Here is an 18,816-nt window from a genome sequence, read left to right as displayed (position 1 = left end):
ACTTCTTTCAAATTCAAATGATTATTAAGAAGTTATACCGAACATGATTTAATACGATTAAAAAGAGCCCGTTGTTAATATCTCTTCTATTATATGTTTATTTTTCTTTTAAACTAACATACTTACGGTAAACACCAGAGCTACGTCACACAGACGAAAGTCGCATGACGTTGTCTCAGAAAAGCAGAAAATTAGTCAGGCAAAACGTTTGGAAAAGTAGTTTTGAAAGGTTACGTATATTTTTAATCTATAAAATAGCCTGTATCTAAGAGATAACGAACACATAGCACATGAGCAACGATACTATGGCTGAACAAAACTTTGTTATAAACTATATAAATATTTTGTGGATGTACTTTGTGCATGCACTAAAGAGAATCAACTGGATTCGTTTACCTTTTTAATAAGTCAACCGCAAACAGAATTTACATATTGTGTATTTACATATACACAACTCACCTAACTACATGCTAATGTAGAATAATATTTATTGTGCAAATAGTGTGTACAATAATAGCATGTTATCTAATGCAAATGACCTTAGGGACAGTCCTTGGAAGTAGCTCTGGGAAAAATCATACCACGGGGCGTACAAGAAGAACCGGAAGCAGGGCTTTCTTCCCGTTCTACTGCATTTTACCTGTACAAGTGCTGTTAAATACAAGTAGGCTTTAAAAAACTTCGGCTGCAGGCTTTTTATTCCTGTCAAGTTGCTGAAGGTGAATTCATTTCCTTCCTTCTCTTTCTCCTTCGCCTTCAGTCTTTTGCTCTCTTGCTCCCTCTGCAGGTTGGCCTATGTGTCCGCGATGGCGTTGAGGAATGCCCATCCGCTGATTTCCTCTTTCTGAAAAGCCTACCAAATCTGCATCTGATTGTACTGATATCTAAGTACTCTATGCCTATATGGACTGTTGTATTTATGTTTCTCAGTATTAAAGCACAGCTTTAAAGCACTTAAAACCACTTCTAACGATAGTGCAGTTTAAAATTGACCACTTTTAAAAAATAATATTAAACAAACATTTATCTATTGATGGATGCATCTTAAATTAACATGTGCCTGTGTGTGTGTTCTCTTTTAAGCCTGTGTCCAGTTGCTTTCTTCAGTTGCAATGGTTCCTCTTTCTGCCTATCTGGAGCTGGGCTCATATAAGTAGAATATGTCTATCACTCATTCACACACAAACACACACTTCCACAAACACACCTATAAAACATTTGAGAGATTTCTTGGAAGACAACAGCACAACAAAGAACAAGAGGAGGAAACATAGAGGTGGTGGAGGGCAAAAAAGTCTTTCTCACTCTGTACACATTAATGAACTGATCAGATTGACCAGAGCCAAGCTGATTTGCTCTTCATAGAAAAGAGATTGAAAACAGAAGAACAAACCACAATAAAAGCTCAAGATGGGTTAAAATTGCCTGGAAATCAAGTGGCAGAGACTGGCAGAAGTGTGACAGAAGTGACAGAAGACATGAGGAGTGAATAACTGAATGGAGGGTGAGTAGGCCTTCTGAGATGTCACTGATGCCTTTATTGCAGTGGCTGGAGAGGATGAAGGGAACATATCTTTTTTTGGAGAAGCATAGAAAAACTAAAAACCTCAACCTTCAAAGTTGTCCATGTCCTCAATGTTTAACAGGCTGGTCTTCTCTTCTCATAGTTCAACCTCTGGATAATGTATTATCTTCTCTATGCCATTCTTTACTTGCAGTAGTTTTTACTGTGTAAACATCATTTTTGCTTTTGTCTGATTTGGTTCATTTAAAATTTCATGGTATTAGCTTACAGAAATATAACATTTTTGTGTTCCATAAAGTTGTTGTTGATGTTGATATTTTATGGTACTTTTACTGAAAATTAAGTTGCAATCTCAGATGGTTTTTGAGAGTGAAATTAATCTTTGTGACAGTGATTCCTTTCTTTATTGTCTGGTTCTCTGTTGGTAGCTCATGTCTGAGGGAATGATTGGCTCTTGGAAGGGTTTTTTCTCGGATCCTGCTATCCCACCTATCTACCAATCCCACCACACCCAGCAGCTGGTCCTCTTGAAGCAATCATCCTTATCATCACAGGTGAGTCCTGTCTTCCATCTATCTCTATATCGGCTGATTTGGCATGATCTCAGCATCACATGTTCCAGGAAGCCAACCACTGTACATAATTCACAGCAGTATTAGTCTGCCATATTTCACACCTTTACATAACACTATTACTTAGAAGGTTTTTTTTCAGGCAAAAACAATATTAGATAATTAGCTATAAAAGGGGAAAGGCTTTTAACATCATGACAGGTTATACAAATACATGCAACTTATATAGCTTAGTGTGGAGGTGTGTGATAATGATATAAGGAAATATATCTACTCACCAGATGTATGTAGAGGCAGAGGACTTCTGCACACATACCCACAATTCTTTCTCTATATGGCTATCATCCTTCTGCAACTTATTATTTTACCTCTGTTTCTTACTCTTACTGTTAGGAGGAATGTTTCAGGAATAGGGATGGTGTTACTGAATCACTGGTGGAACAGGCAGAAGCTTAGAGATTTTGAGCTCATGACCAAAAACTGGCTACACTCTGCTTTGGACACTATGTGTAGCTATCTATGGGTTATTTTATAGTTAGGGTGATTTTAACCCCACCCCCTACAATTACTATGACTCTACATATTAATAGATTTATATTATCAATAAACAGGTTAATAAGATGAAAATATGCAGAAACATCAAATCATTAATACCAGATGGTAACAGTATTAATAAGAAATAAATGCATACACTCAAAACTTTGGTTAGACACGTGCAGTGAAGTATGCTTATGGACAAAGAGTCTTGCTGACTAGCTGGCCAGATATCAGACATCTGGTGACTGGATTTGTGTGTAGTAAACATTTGAGGATATGACAGCTGGAATATGGAAGCACTATTAGTTGATGGTCTCTTTTTTGAAGATAGGTATGATAGTTCAAAGTATGGCACTTGCAGTGTGTGATAATTTTTACTTCATGTTCAGGAATGAATAGTATTTACAATAGACATTGCATCACATTTCCTAACAAAAAAATTGGATTAATATGCATTGCTTCAGGGCATAGCAATTATACCAAGTTTAAGAAAAGTATGTTCATACCAGTAGCCCTTTCATATTTGGCCTCTCTCCCTTTGAGTCCATCCCATTGGGCTGGCTGCATGCAGTGTGTTCCAGGGTTGTACATTTTGGGTCAGTCCTCTTCACCAGTTTCATTTCTCTGGACTAATGCTTTAAGATAGGCAGCCATCACCATCTCCAAAGCACAAAGCCCTCACCTTTCTCATGGTACATATGTTCAATGACTGAAATGTTCCATCTCTTTACTGTGTTTCAGTAAACCTGAGCAACAAGAGAGGGACACTAGAGTCTGCACACTTTCATTTGAACACTTGCTGTGAGACTAGATGCAGTTAAAGTTCATATTTAAATGAATATGGACAGGGTATGGTTCCAAAAAAGAAAAATACACAGGTTGGGCCTTTGAATGTAAGGGGTTAACCACTCATCCTTTTAAATTGTCCTACCATAGAGCCAAATGGCCTTTTCTCCATCTACATGAAAATAAAGGCACACACAGCTCTAGTCCATCACCACCCCCCTGTTCTTCATAATCATGGCCAAGCACTCAATCCTTCCTCAGCTTCAGCATAAAGCATAATTTAATACCAGTATGTGGGTATGCATTATTAATGAAGTGGTATTTTAATGAAGAATTGGTATTGGGTACAGATATGAGAAGTAAAAGGGGTGAAGTTAATTAGTTGAATATACTAAAATCTGTCCACCCTTCAGTTCAAGTTAGCATGAATAGGATTTAAACCAAGGTACCAGCATGACCATATTTGTTAGCAAGGTGCAGTGTTCATGGCATTGATTTCACTTGCAAAACCATTTGAAAAATGTGCAAGTGGGCTGCATTCCCTAGCAATTTTAAAAGGGTATGCATTTGCACAGAACACTTGACAGATTGGCTACAGAATATTTCAAATTCCCCCCCCTTCAGTTGGACCACAGCAAGCAACACAATACAGCCAATTCCTTCAATTGGAAATGAAATCCTACACTAGATGAGTGCATAATGAAGAGCCTGCATGACACTGTGCTGAAGTACATGCTTGCTCACTGCCACCTTCAGCAAACTCCATCCAGCAAAAGCCCCAGGCTGGATTCAGGTCTTACAGCTAGTTCAAGGCTAGCTAGTGTGGGAGTGGCACATCAAGGCTAAGGATGCAAGAAATCTCAACAGTTCACAGCAGAGGACTTTATTCCACCACACATTTAAGCAGACAGATGCTTTGTGTCCACTTCAAAACAGGGCATTTTCATAAAAAAAAAAAAAAAATTGGTCTTCAAATTAAAGCACAGTACTTCAAGCACTTTTGTAATTGTTGGGAGAATATGTTGGTTGTCAGTGGTCACATCTACTCCTTGGAAGCCATGTGAGCCATCAGGTCACAGACACGGTTGCTGTAGCCAAACTCGTTATCATACCTAGGGGAAAGGAACAGTCACTGAATAAATCCATACCAAACCAATGCAAAGGCTTCAATGCTCACTTAACACATACCATGCCACCAGCTTGACAAAGTGATCATTAAGGGCAATTCCAGCACCAGCATCAAAGATAGAGGAGTGAGAGTCACCATTGAAGTCTGTGGACACCACCTATGAGGACAAGACTGGTAGGTTTATAAAAAAAAAACCCACAAGCATGGAAACTAGGAACATTGTATTCAGATAATTGTAGTCATGAACCTTGGAACAATGCAGCCAAGTAGCAGAATTAAAGCTCATACCATGTACACAGACAGTCTTCCTGGATAAGTTGCTAGTACTATACCCTGTTGCACTTCAATGGATATTGAGAAAGGGACTAGTTGGGAAGCTCTAGGAGGCAGCAGTGAGAGATCTGGCATATACCTGGTGTTCTGTGTATCCTAGAATGCCCTTCATGGGTCCTTCAGCTGCAGTCTTGACTGCCTTCTTTATGTCCTCATACTTAGCCTGAGTGAAAAGGGAGTATTACACATGCAAATATTTAGGCAGCTGAACAAATCTGTACAACAGAACTCAATTTAGCAAAAAGCACTGCCTTTCACATTCATGGACAAGTTCACCACCATCCCCCTTAGGGCCACAAGTAAGGGGAAGTGGCCTAACAAATCTAAAGCCAACCATAAGCTCAGTCAGATTCATGCAAGCCAGGGAACCTGTGGCTATCAAACACCCCACACATTTCCAAGACTTTAGTAGGTAGTCATTGGCCCCTATGCAAGCCAACTAAATGGGTGAAGGCTTTACCAAATCTAGCAGCACATGCAGGCAGTCATAGCAGTGTACTCACCGCCTTCTCCAAACGAACAGTCAAGTCAACCACTGACACATTGGGAGTTGGAACACGGAAGGCCATACCAGTCAGCTTGCTGAAACAATAAACACAGGGTTAGTATATGACAAAATGAAAGAAGCCTGGCTTTTACTCCAGATCAACTCACCCTCACATTAGGAGAGTTGGTTTACTGGAGAAGGAACTGGTGTTATCCTAACTGTTCAGTGGTTAACCATTGCCTTTAGTTTTAAAAGTCAAGTGTGGGAAGTCTGCATCAAAATGTAGTAGTGGCCAAAACAGACTTCCCAGGATTTAAAAGACAATGAAGCTTGAACATTCCATCAGGAAATGGGTTTAGAATTTGAAATGACATCTGAACTGACCCATTGAGTTCAGGAATGACTTTTCCCACAGCCTTTGCAGCACCAGTGGAGGCTGGGATAATGTTCTGGCTGGCACCACGGCCATCCCGCCACAGTTTACCAGATGGACCATCAACTGTCTTCTGGGTAGCAGTGATGGCATGGACAGTGCTCTGAAAGTGAGATTGTATTAGACAAAAGGGATTCATTTTAAAAAGATGGTGTTCTAAAGTTGCAAGACTAAATGTTTACACCACAATGGAATCATGCTTAAAGTCTTACCATAAGGCCCTCAATGATGACAAAGTTATCATGAATGACCTTGGCCAGAGGAGCCAGGCAGTTGGTAGTGCAAGAGGCATTGCTATAGAGGGAGATAATCAGATCATACACTTAAATTTGTATGAAGTACTCTTATGTAGGGACATCCTAGTTAATGGAGTGAGTTACTTCTGCACAATGTTTGTGCCAGCATGCCACCTATTGACCCTTGACTGCAAGTGCAGATCTTTAACCCTGTAAGAATAGCTCACTTAAGAGCTGGTTAGCTGAGGCCCTTTACCTGACTACTTGAAGGGATTTGTCATATTTCTCATGGTTGACACCCATGACAAACATTGGGGCATCAGCACTGGGGGCAGAGATTATCACCTTCTTGGCACCACCTTTCAAGTGAGCCTAAGGAAAGAGCAAAGTGCACAGATCAGACACAGGACACATGCATTACAAACTCAAGATGGGCCAGTTTATTCTACTTGAGTCATTTAGCACAAGCTCACTTACTGAGGCCTTCTCAATAGTAGTGAAGACACCAGTAGATTCCACAACATACTGGGCACCAGCATCACCCCACTTAATGTTGGCTGGGTCCCTCCTGCAGAGTGAAAGAGGGGGAGTCAGGTGACAACATGAAGAATCCTTGTAAGTACATGTATACAAAGCAACTCACTCGCTGAAAACTGTGATTGCATGTCCATCAACGACCAGTTTGCCACCCTCAGCCTTCACCTCCCCTTTGTACTGCCCATGGGTGGAGTCATACTTGAACATGTACACCTGGTCAAAAAACAGCAGTCAGGATAAAATAGTATGGAAAGGGTGAGGTCAAGCCAAAGTTTAAGTATTTGGAACCAGTATTCAACTGCTCATCAGCATTAAAGGAAAACCTGTTCATGGCATTCCAAGTCATTTGAAAATGCATCAAGGGCAAACTCACCATGTAGTCTAGGTCAATGAAAGGGTCATTGATGGCAACAATCTCCACCTTCTTGCTGTGGAAAGCAGCACGAGTCACCAGACGCCCAATGCGGCCAAATCTGGAACACAGGAAGAGTCTGCTCAGGACCTACAAGTCACCAATTGCTTCAAATTTAAAGATCTGCAGCTCCCAACACCTCTACAGTAATCAAAAGATCAGTGTTTCACCACTGCAGAGTGTAGCCTGCAGTTACCATATACTGGATATTCAAGAAATTAAATACTTCAGATTGCAGGCCATGTGAGATTTAAAAGCCACTAGATGGTAGAACTACACTGCCAAGTCTTACAACCCCACCTTCAGAGCAAATCACAGCCATTTCCTGCATCAAAAGAGAAAGCCACCACCTACACTTAAGTCAGGAGAGTTCATACTATACAGGAAATGTAGCTAGGCTACAGGGCAAAACTAAACTTGACAGCCACCCATACTATACACCAGCTTATGATTTTGACATGAATAGGCATTGCCTTTAATGGCAAGTACAATGCTTTGGTAGTAGTCAGACTTCAGAATGGATGAACAGTAAACTGGCACATCAACTACAGTATCTGTTGGAGGTGTAGTAGAGTAGAAATTCAGCTCATGCATTGCTGAACTAGGGACACTAGTGCCTGATGGTGACATGACCTCAAATGCAGGAACAAAAGGTTCAAAATGCATGCACACAGGCATGAAATTGAGAAACTAGACTAAAGTCCCATTCTAGAATGGCAAGAAAGGGAATGTTTGGTCAGCAACTAGTTACAGTTTAACCCCAAGTCTTCAGAACAAAAATTTAGACAGAAAACAGAACAAGTTTATGGAGCCAATGGCCACTTCAAGACAGACGCATTAACAATTGCTTATCTGGATCATCAAGTGCATCAAGTCTCAACTCATGCAAATGACTCATTGCTGCTGTAAAACCAAACCTTCCAAGGGGGATCCTAAAACATTAGCAGAGTACATGTAGCACACTGTATACGAATGCAGCCATGACCTCCGAGCTATGTAGAAGGATCACATTTCTCATCGCACACCAAGTGCGTTTTAGCCCATGACAGCTGGCGCCTGAGAGTTCGGTCAACCGGCGTCGCACGGCTGAAACGTTAAGGCAAGCCTATAGAAGGGGGTACAGGGAAATTTCAAAAGGCAAACTAACCTTGGCAAATAAGTTGCCACTGCAGTATGAGATGTACAGAGTTGATTTGGCGCACACGTCATGCTGACATGGCGAGCGCGTCGCAAACAGTAATAGCAAGTAACGCAATAAACCACTCCCATGAAAAGGTATACAAATAGGCCAGGTAATCAAATTGAAGGTTAACATCCGAGTTGCGACAGGTTAAGTGTTATCACGTCATACTTCGATTACTTCAGTTCCGCTTGAGAAATTCTAAGACGCCTGTTGATCTTTCCAAAGCACAGAAAGCGGCAGGTGTCTACTCAACAGGACTGCACTATGGCCAACAGATACCTTTACATTTTGTAGCTTACTGTACACAGTGTAAAACGCCTCACCCGTTGATGCCGACTTTAACCATGTTGTCTGCTCCGGTCTTGTCTTGTCCTCTGCAAAGAAAGGACAAGTTACATTTTTTAAAATCTTACACCAGCAGTCGATTAACAGGTAGTAACCGACATTAACTCAAGGCAAAGTTGAAACTGCGCTAAAAGCAGGGCAAGGTAATATTTCGACATTCTAGTAGGTGGCATAAGACTAGATCAGGTTCCTGTGTCGTGAAGGTGAAAAATCAGGAAGTATAATCCTGTGGCGCTTTGACGAGGCTTGGAGCACAATTCCATATTCACTAAAAAAAGTGGTGAAAATATTATACATACATACATACACACATGAATTTCAGCTTTCTGTGCAGCACTCAAGTGAACAGTGCCAAACTCGTACAAGGGACACATACTTAAAACATTTTAAAATAGAAGCCAAGACTGCGTTTTAGTACTATACAAAATAAGTATTCCATCGTTGCTGAAACTCTTCAAACTTGAATAAGAAATGAAACCCGAAAGCTTCGGGTAAACCATAGTTTGAGAAATTTCACCGTCTATATTCAGCGACCTATGCATTGCTTACGCATACCTACGGCTATGACGAACCTAAACGTTTCTTAGAGCTGTCTAGTTTAAACGATAGTACAACATGCTCCTGAACGCGAGAAGAAAATTCCTTTACCGTTTAACGGCGGCCTCCGTCCGTTCCAACACTTGTGGGAGTGGGGAAGAAGTTTAGGCCTGTTCAGAATTTATGCTGGATGTGTTATGTTATCCCCGCCTCTTTGACTTTAACACTTAATTGGTCCACCCCTTTTTAATGTCAAGGTCATGCTGCAGGTCTAACGTTGCTTACATCTAGCACACTATTTTACATATCTCTAAATAACCAGTGACAAATGTAAAACCTAAGTAAATTAAGAAACCTTTTTTTGACTTCAAACTAATGCAATTATAATAGATAGAAAATTTAATATCAGTAGAACAACAAGGGCCTAAGGAGTATTATGCTATTTCTCAGTCCAGCATCATCTTACATGAACAGTAGAATCACTCATGTCAGATCTTGAAATAGTTTTTTCCCTTTAATTTATGACTGTGATTTTCAGTACTATATAAAAGAATATGTATAAAAACCTGCTAAGGACCCAACTCTGAATGGTCCCAACAGAACAGTCCTGAGAGGCAGAAATCCAGAGGGATCTTACTTGTCTCACTTTGACCTTCTAGCCCAGCACAAACTGAGAATGAAAAAGAGCCTGGAGCAGGGGATCAGATCACTCTCCTCTTGAGTAGATGACATTTACCAGAAAGACCATGACCCTTCACTTTTATTAAGCCATCTCTGCAGCACCTTCTGGGCCTCTGACCCTGCCCTGCTGCCTGTGTGATTGTGCTGTGTTGTCTCTGACAGTCCTGCGTCGGTATGCATCTCACCAGTGCATGTGCAGTGCACTGAGGGAGTGAATGAGTGAGTGAGTGAAAGAGCTTATGTAAGAGGCATAAGATGTATGTTTGTTATGTTACTGTGAAAAGAGTGAACATACAAATCATCATTCTGTCATTCTTAATGATTAGATAGTTTTATTTTTTTTTTACTGAGAATAATACCACTATTTCCATTTTAGAACCCAATCTGTTTATACAAACTAATTAATTAGTTAATTTTTTATTTGTATATTAATGTCTATGTGGCATCAGATCACAGTTAGCGTATTAAATATTTGAATTGTAGATCATTAAAATTAGCAGCATAGTTTCTCTTGCAGCAGAAGTAAACAGCAGTCTGTACAAAAGGAAAGATCACATTCACAGGAAAACTGATAATGGATTGTACAATTCAGCATTTGGCTTACTTACAACAAGGTGTTAGAGAATTTTATTTTACTTTACTTTAATCTGAGACTCTGCGGGGATTGCCAGTCTCTCTGTACAGTATTTAGGTCACAGATGCAATAATGTGTGTTCAGAAGTCTCTGCACTTACATATTTATGCTTCCAAGGCGTCTGCTGTGAACCCTCTTCCTCTTGGCATCACTTGATGGTCTGAAGTCTTAAGGTCACAGAAAAAGGTCAAATAGTGTTGCAGATGGGGTGCTAAAATAAGAAGCTGGGTAGTAGGGTCACAACCCCACCTGATCTAATCCTACACTGCTTTACCCTGACAGAGTTCCTCTGTCCTCAGTACATTAGTAGAATTCCCACTCTTATCAGGAAAGAGTGAGCTGTGTGAAGTGGCATCTATGCCATACCTGTATAATCACTGGCTAGTATCCATTGACTTTTTGCAGGGTTTGCTGCAGGCACACATCAAAGGGAGAGAAGCACAGCATACCTTGCTACTGATGCTCTAAATTGGAAGAACATTTTATTTTATGCATGCATGAATAGTTAGTATCAGACAACCAAACTACAGTTCTTGCCTAGGACAATCCAGGCATTTGCATACATTACAGGTACATAATGCTACACAATGTAAATAAGTATGAGAAATGCAATATACTTATAAAACATACTCACAAATTATAGCTGACATCAAAGACAATCAAAATACAACACAACTCTTATGTATGTGTTCATTTTTTGCATTTTTATTAACAAAGTTTGATTTTTGCCAGTGTGTAGACATTTGCATGTTCAGGTTTCTAAGTGCAGACCCATTCCATCTGTCCCTCTTTTGCCCCCTTATATCCAGCTCAAAGAATGTGCTGGAGGGGTGCCAGGCTAAAAATAAACAAACGCTTGAGGGCTGACCCCACACTTTTTACATGTACAGCTATCTGCTCCAGTGGAGAGCCCTGAGTTTGCCACCTCGCTCAGAGACAGCTGAAACAGGGCAATTCATTCAAATCACATGTACTCCTGAATTTATCAGCCATTCACCACAAGCAGATGAGATTGCTGCTAGGGTTCAATAGCAGTTACTAAAAATATAAATTCTTTTTCATGGGACCTTGGTCCTTACTTCATCTGAGTAATTACCTTATCTAGCCCTTCCCCTTTTTTAATTATCAATTAATCTTTGGCTAAACTGGCCATTTTTCTTTGGTCAAGACTGTGTGTATTTGAGTGTGTTATAGATTAACTTTTAGTTTTGAGGCAGTATAGTTGTTATCTGTATAATTTGGACTATAGCTCAGAGTCCAGTATCTTCTTGTGAGCAGACCAGATAGGACTTGAGTTGTTTGAAATAGGAAATTCTGCCACCTCATGGTAGTATTGATAAACTGCATTTAGGTCTTTGATAAACTGGATAAACTGGAATGTCCTGATCTCAGGACAGTCTCCACTACTGTCCAGTTTATAAACCACAATGAGTGCAAGCCTCTGAAACACAAAATACAGAACATTTAAGAATTTCTGGCCTTACCTAAAAAATAATAAGTTATTCAAACTGAAAGACTATGTTTTAAAATAAAAGTTATGACCCTGTTGTCACTTTCTCCATATCTGTGTGAATGGAGCTTGGTTTCTAAATTTGCTAAAAATCCATCAATTTAAAGAATTTTGTGTTGCAATGAAATTAGAAAAAGAACTGATCTACACTCTTGGAACTTTAGAAGCCATCATGGTATGATTTTAACTACTACTAATACAGTATACTGCAGTTACTCAACTGGAATCTCTTTCAGATACACACACACTTATAATTAATATATTAATGGAATATCCATTAGTATTAAAATGCCTTGCCACTGGAAATGACAAATCCTTAATTCTGATGGTCTGAAGGTGTTTAACAAACTGATCAGCAAGCCTTCTCTTGATTTCTCCAATATAAAGCTGACTACATCTCTTGCAAGTTATATAGTAGACAACTCCCACAGTAATGCATGGGGAGGAATGGGTGCCCCTCCCCCGGGCAGTGTTTTTCCTTCAAGCTCAGGTCCTTTACCATTCAGCTTGTTCATATGCTTTCTTTCAAGCCAGACTTTTCCAGCCATTAGTAGAAATTTTTACATATCAGCCACTTCCACTACTTCCCCCGAGCTTGTATATATATTCTTGGTCTAGAGCGCAATGTACAACTGTTTCTGACTCTCTGTGCACATATCAAATAAACTTGAAACAAACAAATGAAACAAACTCTTCACCAGAGGTATCAACAGAGCAACAACAGAGAAAAGAATCTAGAGAACAAAGCTACTGGCACACTGTTAGCTGTATGTATCTGTTTTCTTGCTATGAAAAGTACAGAAAATATTTCAAAAAATGTTTCTAATTTACTGATGTGAAGCCTTTGCTGCTGAAAATGTATGAGCAGTGGCTTTGCAGAACAGTCTTATTCCTGCACGCTCCTCTCCCTCTACCTGACTCTACCTGGGAGCTTATGCCAGTATGTAATGCTTCAGAACCCAAGAGAACTGGATTGTTGGTTACAACAGTGATTTTCCAATGTTAAAGCAAGCACATTTTTAGACATTTTTCTTGTTTATTGTTTAGATAGGTATGCTAACTAATTCATGACTATGGCTATTGGCTAAAAATTCTTAGAATTGTGTCTCAGTATAAAGTGAGTATAACATTTCTTGAATCTAACATTCCAAGAAATATGCAGCCCTACTGCAGGATATGGAACAAAAGGAATCTGCTTTGAGTGTGTATCTAATGTACTTATAGACAGGCTGTCAAATCTAATACATGTACAGAGAATGTTAAAGAATACACCCCTGGGTGAAGGCTTTCATACATCATGACTGGCTGCTAGAGATATGTAGTGCGTTATATGTAAGGGATTTAAGGGAGATGGTTAAATTCATAATTCTGACACCTACACAAACAGACACAGTAAAAAGAATTACTGACAAGAAAATTATATATATATATATATATATATATGGGGTTTTTTTTGGTTTTTTTTTTCTCTCTCATGCAGTTCTTAAACCCTTTGGAAATCATTACAGTGATCGTTACAGCAGCACTAAAAATATCCCCAAGGTGAAATACATGAATGACGCACATCAATATGGAATGAGAAGTTCTTTGTGGAATGACATGGTTTGCATTCCATCCCTTTTAAGACATTTCTCATTACAAAACTGTTATGGTCATATTAGCATTACTTCAAAGCAGTTTGATGGACAGACCTAGAGAGAAACGAGCTCATTCTCCTAGGTAAAGTGCTCCAGCTTTGTGTGCAATAAAAATGTAGTCTAGTCATGTGTTAGCAGTGAAATATGCCATTTTTATTATATATTTCATGAAGTGTGTACTGGAAATATTCCTTCCATCACGCCTCGTTTTGGCTAGTTAATTAGGTCAAAAATAGTGGCAGTATCAGTATCAAGTGATTTCATCACTTGGGCTAAAATACTCTTCCTCAAAGATGACAGGACGGCAGCCCCATAACGGCACTGTTACAGTGATAAGGGTGTATATTCTAGATAGTGTGTGGGCATGGGAAGAGCAAGTGTGGCCTTTGGGCTAGTCTACAACTGTGAAATCAGCTTCATTACTTATTCCAGTAAGCTTTGGTTTCCCCCGAGAATACATTTTCACACCATGAATGTCTGTGCAGACATCCTTAACACAGTTCAAATGCAGTGATTTTGGAAACATTTTATTCATGCCAATATACACAAACATAAAGCGAACCATGTTAATTTTGCTAATAAATTATGCTTATGCCAGACAACAATCTAGTTTTAAATTATTCACTATGATCTAAATAAAATAATAATCCAAGAACATGACAGATTTTTTAATCCTCTACTATCACAGAACAGACAGAACCTAACCGAATAAACACAGGTTATAGCACTTAATAATAAACCAGTTTACAATACACTAAAACAACATCACCTCATAACTGCTAAAACTGAAAAATACAAGCATAGTGAAACACTATAAGGAGGTCACCACGTAGTTATCAGGAGGTCATCATGTAAAGGGGTGAAACTGACTCTAGATCTAGGCTTGCAGGCAACCTTTACCTGAAGCTTAGCAGGTCAACAGCCACCTCTGATTGGTCTGTCCCTTTGTCTGTCATTAGCAGCCAAGGCCACTCATAGATCCGATGCGATCTAATTTCAGGCCAAAGCAACCACGATTCCAGCCTCGTCGTGACCGGTCTGACAAGGCTCGTTTTTGACTGGCCAGAGCTCCCTTAAGGAGACGGAGCCAGGAGTTTTCACTTTGCACAGGAAGGTCAATCCATTTCGGGGACTCTGCAACCTTTAACCCAGAATTGAAGGGCTGCACGGGTTCCTCTGATGGGTCACTGGTGAGATTCTGCAGATCATCTAGTGTCAAAAGATCATTGTAATGCTCCAGGACCTGCTCAATGACCTTTAGTAGGGAACAGCAGAAATGCAAAAGCTATATGTCACAGTTTACCTACAGCCTTAAAAAACCTCTTGATAACTTAAAAGTCATGAGCTAGGCTTATAAAATCTACATAACTGTAGAAGACAGAAGGCTTTCTTAAATATTAATCAAAGGGTCTCAGTACTGAAATGGTGATATTGAATTACATACAGTGTATTCAGGTGGGCCCTAATTATATCTCCACGCATGCCAAGGCCAGCTGAAATGCCCGAGGCAGCCCACCTGCATGGCATGGTCGGGGGAGTGCAGGGTTCGGGCATGGCTGGGCTCCAGTGGAACCAGCAGGAGCAGCAGTGCTGCCAATACAGCTGAACACAGCATGGCACAGCCGAGATGCAAGACCCCAAACACGTCAGGGACAAGAAACTGGAGTAGCACAGCAGAGTCACCTAAACAGAAGCGATCACATGCAAAATATTTACACAGGCCAACAAAAGAAGCCCATATGTGATTTAGAAATATAGATGCTGCAGACAGCTAAGGAAATGCACATGATGAACTCATACGCACCCGCATTCACTCACAGCATGCAGTGGTCTCTCAGGTCAGCAGCACTTTATAGTACCTCAATATAGACTTAGTATGATACTTATGAAGAGATACACCTGGGCACCATTCAGTCCTTTTCCATGATCCGACAATATAATATACAACAGGCTGATATACAACAGATTTGTAAATGTAAATGCAAATGTGTGTGTGTGTGTGTGTGTGTAAAAATGCATTTTTATTTTATATTCACTAGAGATACATATTCAATGTGAAAGCAATTTCAAAAGTATTTCTGAAAAAAGATAAAAGATAATAAAATAATGATTAATTGTTAACAATTTGCAAATTGTCATACCATTATTAGTTTTTAAAATGAAAAAGAAATTGCCAAATATGGCATCATACAGCACAAGCCTAAATATCTTGGTCATTGATTTATACAGTATTCGTGTGCTTCGAACACTTCGAGTCCTAAGTGGAAAAACATTTTTTTTTTTTTTCAAAAGAAGAAAGTGGTGAGTGATACTCACCAGAGCTTGCCTGTGGGTAAACGTGTGGCGGAGTAGCTGCGTTCTCACTGAGAGCTCTGCTCCATTCCCCTCCGTCGCTGTCTGCCTCGCTTTTTCTCCTCTCCCTCAATATTTGGCACCTGCTAAAGCATCCTTTTCTCTCCTCCTCCTTTGCTCTCTCTCTCTCTCGTTCAGAATTTGATTTGTAGTGTGAACTGTGTGTATGTGCATGTATGTGTGTATAATTTGGTGGCATATGTAAATAGTGCTTCCTATGTAAGGATGAGGTATGCATGAGCCTCTCCACCCCTCCCCCCTAAAAAAAAAAAAAAAAAAACCCTCGTAGAATCTCTCTGAAACACACACATATCGCACATGCACACAACTTATCATTGTCTTTTTTTTCTGCAGGAGATGGCATAACAATAGAGGGGGCAACTGACGTCAAGGGAGTACACGTGAGCCTAGCACCTTAGCCTCCGTATGCACACCCGCCCTTAGACAAACACACGTGAACACACAACCTCAGCTAAAGAAAGGACACCAAAAAAAATGGGATGCTGAACCAGGTATTCCCTCCTTCGCAGCCAAAATGATCTCACCCTTCCTCTTCTCATCCCTCATCCCACCATCCTCACTTTGCACACTCTCCCTCTGTTTGCGAGGTTGCGTTTGGGTTGCTAGTAGCAGCCCGGCCTGGCACAAGGTTGCGACTACTGAACAGCTGCCAGCATGTCTTTCGTAGCTCTCAGTACAGTGGAGATATCTAGCTCTTGGTAACCACACTCAAAGGAATCCTTTCTTCTCCTTCTGCATCTGTGTTTTTAGGCAAATTGTTCCTAAAACCAAGTGGATCTTTGTTCTGTGTTTGCAGGTTAATTTGCAGCATCTAGTACCCAAAATGCTTTGAAACACAACAGAATAGTTTTCTCTTTCTGTGATATTCAATGGCAAGTGCACAGGACACCCAATCACAGAGCAGGGGACATAGGATGGTGTTCCTATGTGGACCAGTCCTCATCTACTGTCAGCAGGGAATAACTGTTATTGTGTCTGTCTGCTTATCCTTGTCAATGTGGGCATATATCTGCGGTTCTCATCCTCCTTTTTCTGTACTCTCATCTAGTTCCTCTTCTGTTGATCCCTCTTTCTTTCTCTCTAGGAGTAACAGTCTGCCAATGCCATCTGCTCTGCTCTTCCCCCTCGGCCTCCGAGAATATGAGCAAGAGCCAGCACACACGCAAGCAGGCACACACACACACGACACGGACACATCCGCGAACACACACACACTTGCAGAGAGCGAGAGAGAGGCAGAGAGGCAGAGGGAAAAAGAGACATATAGAGACAGTGTGTGAGAGGTAAATCACTGAATTTGAATAAAATCTAAAATCTACCAAAATGCAGGCAGGATAGCACATCATCAACAAAAATGTACTCTAAACATAAAACACACGGACACACATACATCCCTAGCCTCGTAAAGCAGCTTGAATTCAGTGAGTGTTTCTGTTGTTTGATCAGGTTGAAGCTGGTGTTTTTATGGTTGTGTACCTTGTCTCTCTCCCAGTGAAGAATAGCTCTGCTCTGCAGACAGCTGCTGCCATTAGTAGCCAACCACGCACATCCATTTCCATACCTTCACTGGGCTGTCAAATATTACTGCAATGATCATCAACACCATTAAGCACACTGTATTACTTCAAAAGTAGAAATTCCTTAGCATTCTAAAAGCCAGGTTTATGGTTAGAATATGCAGAGATATTCATGACTCACTTCAACATATTTATAGAAATCTGTACAAAACTGTTTCTTCTCATTTCAGTGTATTACATCCTCTTTTCCCCCCCAAACAGCCACCAAATAAAAAAAAACAACAACATGCACATGTACACATACATATGTGCATACAAACCACCAGTCCAGGGTTCTACCGTGGAGATATGCTTGTTGCAGAAATTGTTCTTAGACCACACAAGACTAATTGGCCTCTCTAGCTCTCTCTGCTTGTCATCTGATAGAAACAGGAAGCATGTGAACAGGAAAAGAAAAGAGAGAGATGTGTAGGAGGATTGGTAGGCAAAAAGAGAGGGATGATTTTAAAAAGAATAAAAGACGAAAGGATGGATAGATGCAGCTAGAATGGTCCAGCACGTCACCTAAGAGTGAGAGGGTGGCAAAGGTGAAATGTTTATGGGTGTGGGTATGTGTGTGTGTGTTTGTGTTTAAGTGAAATGTGTATGGGTGTATGTTTTTGTTTAAGTGTGTGTGGCAGCTCTGTGGGCAGGGACAATAAAAAATGTAGAGGTGTAGTATCTGTAAGTGTGGAGAAGAGTGGGCTTGATCATTTCTATGTGGGTGTGTGAGTGGGAGAGAGGACAAGAGACCCACAGAGGAGCACAAGAGCACAAAGTTGGGAAGAAACTTTTGTAGAGAGAAAACTTAGAGGGGAAGAAAGAATGAGGGGAGAGAAAGAGAGAAAAGAGAGAGGGTAGTAATCCTGTCGAGTCAAGCTGTGACATTTGCAGACATGACTTCATCATACTGTACACAGAGAGAGAGAGAGAGAGAGAGAGAGAGAGAGAGAGAGAGAGAGAGAGAGAGAGAGAGAGAGAGCGCTCTATATATGCTTCTTTAAGCAAGCACATTCAACCAGATTTGTTCTTTGAAATTATCAATGAAAGACGGGGATACAAAAATATAAACATGAGAAATGTGGATCTAGTTTTCTGGTTACACTGCCAGTGTAACCAGCCATAAATAACCTTGTTAGCTTGACACAAGGCTGTATCATTGTCTGAAGAAGCAAAGCAATGTGGGAATTGTAGTGTTACAGCAGTCATTCTTCTCCTCCATTTCAGTTAAAAGGTTAGCAGTCTGGTGGTCACAAACCTTAAAGAAACTCACAATGCTGACCATCCTCGTGCTTCACCAAATGCAATCTAGAAGCTTTTAGACTACAAACTCATCTGTTCATCTAAACAGATAACCAACCTTTCTCTGTGTT

The 18,816-nt window shown here is 40.3% G+C and overlaps 2 protein-coding genes and 1 long non-coding RNA gene across 7 annotated transcripts; 1 reads left to right on the top strand and 2 right to left on the bottom strand.

Annotated features, from left to right (window-relative positions):
* The first annotated feature begins 28 nt into the window (after positions 1–28).
* On the top strand, positions 29–18,447 carry LOC113575256 (uncharacterized). 4 transcript variants are annotated; one of them, XR_014116816.1, is made up of 6 exons: positions 238–664; positions 788–874; positions 1,084–1,504; positions 1,954–2,079; positions 16,221–16,378; positions 16,972–18,447. It is a non-coding gene; the product is annotated as an uncharacterized LOC113575256 (long non-coding RNA). The 4 variants fall into 4 exon arrangements; XR_003410393.3 differs by having other exon boundaries at positions 16,221–18,447; XR_003410392.3 differs by lacking the exons at positions 1,084–1,504; positions 1,954–2,079; positions 16,221–16,378; positions 16,972–18,447 and adding an exon at positions 29–229 and having other exon boundaries at positions 545–664; positions 788–1,030.
* On the bottom strand, positions 4,288–9,240 carry gapdh (glyceraldehyde-3-phosphate dehydrogenase). Its single transcript, XM_027006655.3, has 12 exons — positions 9,164–9,240; positions 8,494–8,544; positions 6,949–7,048; positions 6,682–6,788; positions 6,516–6,606; positions 6,295–6,410; positions 6,015–6,096; positions 5,754–5,905; positions 5,386–5,464; positions 4,962–5,045; positions 4,609–4,706; positions 4,288–4,532 (listed from the first exon to the last, which is right to left on the bottom strand). Exons 2-12 carry the CDS (start codon positions 8,514–8,516, stop codon positions 4,463–4,465), a joined length of 1,002 nt encoding a protein of 333 aa, XP_026862456.1. The 5' UTR covers positions 8,517–8,544; positions 9,164–9,240; the 3' UTR covers positions 4,288–4,462.
* On the bottom strand, positions 14,026–16,130 carry nppcl (natriuretic peptide C-like). Of its 2 annotated transcripts, XM_027006657.3 has the most exons (4): positions 15,831–15,945; positions 15,319–15,430; positions 15,031–15,197; positions 14,026–14,769 (listed from the first exon to the last, which is right to left on the bottom strand). In XM_027006657.3, exons 3-4 carry the CDS (start codon positions 15,127–15,129, stop codon positions 14,470–14,472), a joined length of 399 nt encoding a protein of 132 aa, XP_026862458.2. In that variant the 5' UTR covers positions 15,130–15,197; positions 15,319–15,430; positions 15,831–15,945; the 3' UTR covers positions 14,026–14,469. The 2 variants fall into 2 exon arrangements, with proteins under 2 accessions (XP_026862458.2, XP_026862457.3); XM_027006656.3 differs by lacking the exon at positions 15,319–15,430 and having other exon boundaries at positions 15,831–16,130.
* Positions 18,448–18,816: the final 369 nt, after the last annotated feature.

Source organism: Electrophorus electricus, chromosome 14, assembly GCF_041902795.1.
Source record: "Electrophorus electricus isolate QZ-2024a chromosome 14, ASM4190279v1, whole genome shotgun sequence".
NCBI classification, from domain to species: domain Eukaryota; kingdom Metazoa; phylum Chordata; class Actinopteri; order Gymnotiformes; family Gymnotidae; genus Electrophorus; species Electrophorus electricus.
The sequence above is the reverse complement of the archived record's forward strand: the minus strand, read 5'-3'. Positions and strand labels throughout refer to the sequence as shown.

Coding starts and splice junctions, on each gene's coding strand:
- gapdh (XM_027006655.3), bottom strand. CDS start 8,516: ATGGTTAAAGTCGGCATCAACGG. Junction 4,707..4,961: donor TAGGATACACAGAACACCAG/GTATATGCCAGA, acceptor TTGTCCTCATAG/GTGGTGTCCACAGACTTCAA. Junction 4,533..4,608: donor TTTGTCAAGCTGGTGGCATG/GTATGTGTTAAG, acceptor CCTTTCCCCTAG/GTATGATAACGAGTTTGGCT.
- nppcl (XM_027006656.3), bottom strand. CDS start 16,104: ATGCATACCTCATCCTTACATAGGAAGCACTATTTACATATGCCACCA. Junction 15,198..15,830: donor TTACCCACAGGCAAGCTCTG/GTGAGTATCACT, acceptor GCTTCTGTTTAG/GTGACTCTGCTGTGCTACTC. Junction 14,770..15,030: donor CCCCCGACCATGCCATGCAG/GTGGGCTGCCTC, acceptor TCCCTACTAAAG/GTCATTGAGCAGGTCCTGGA.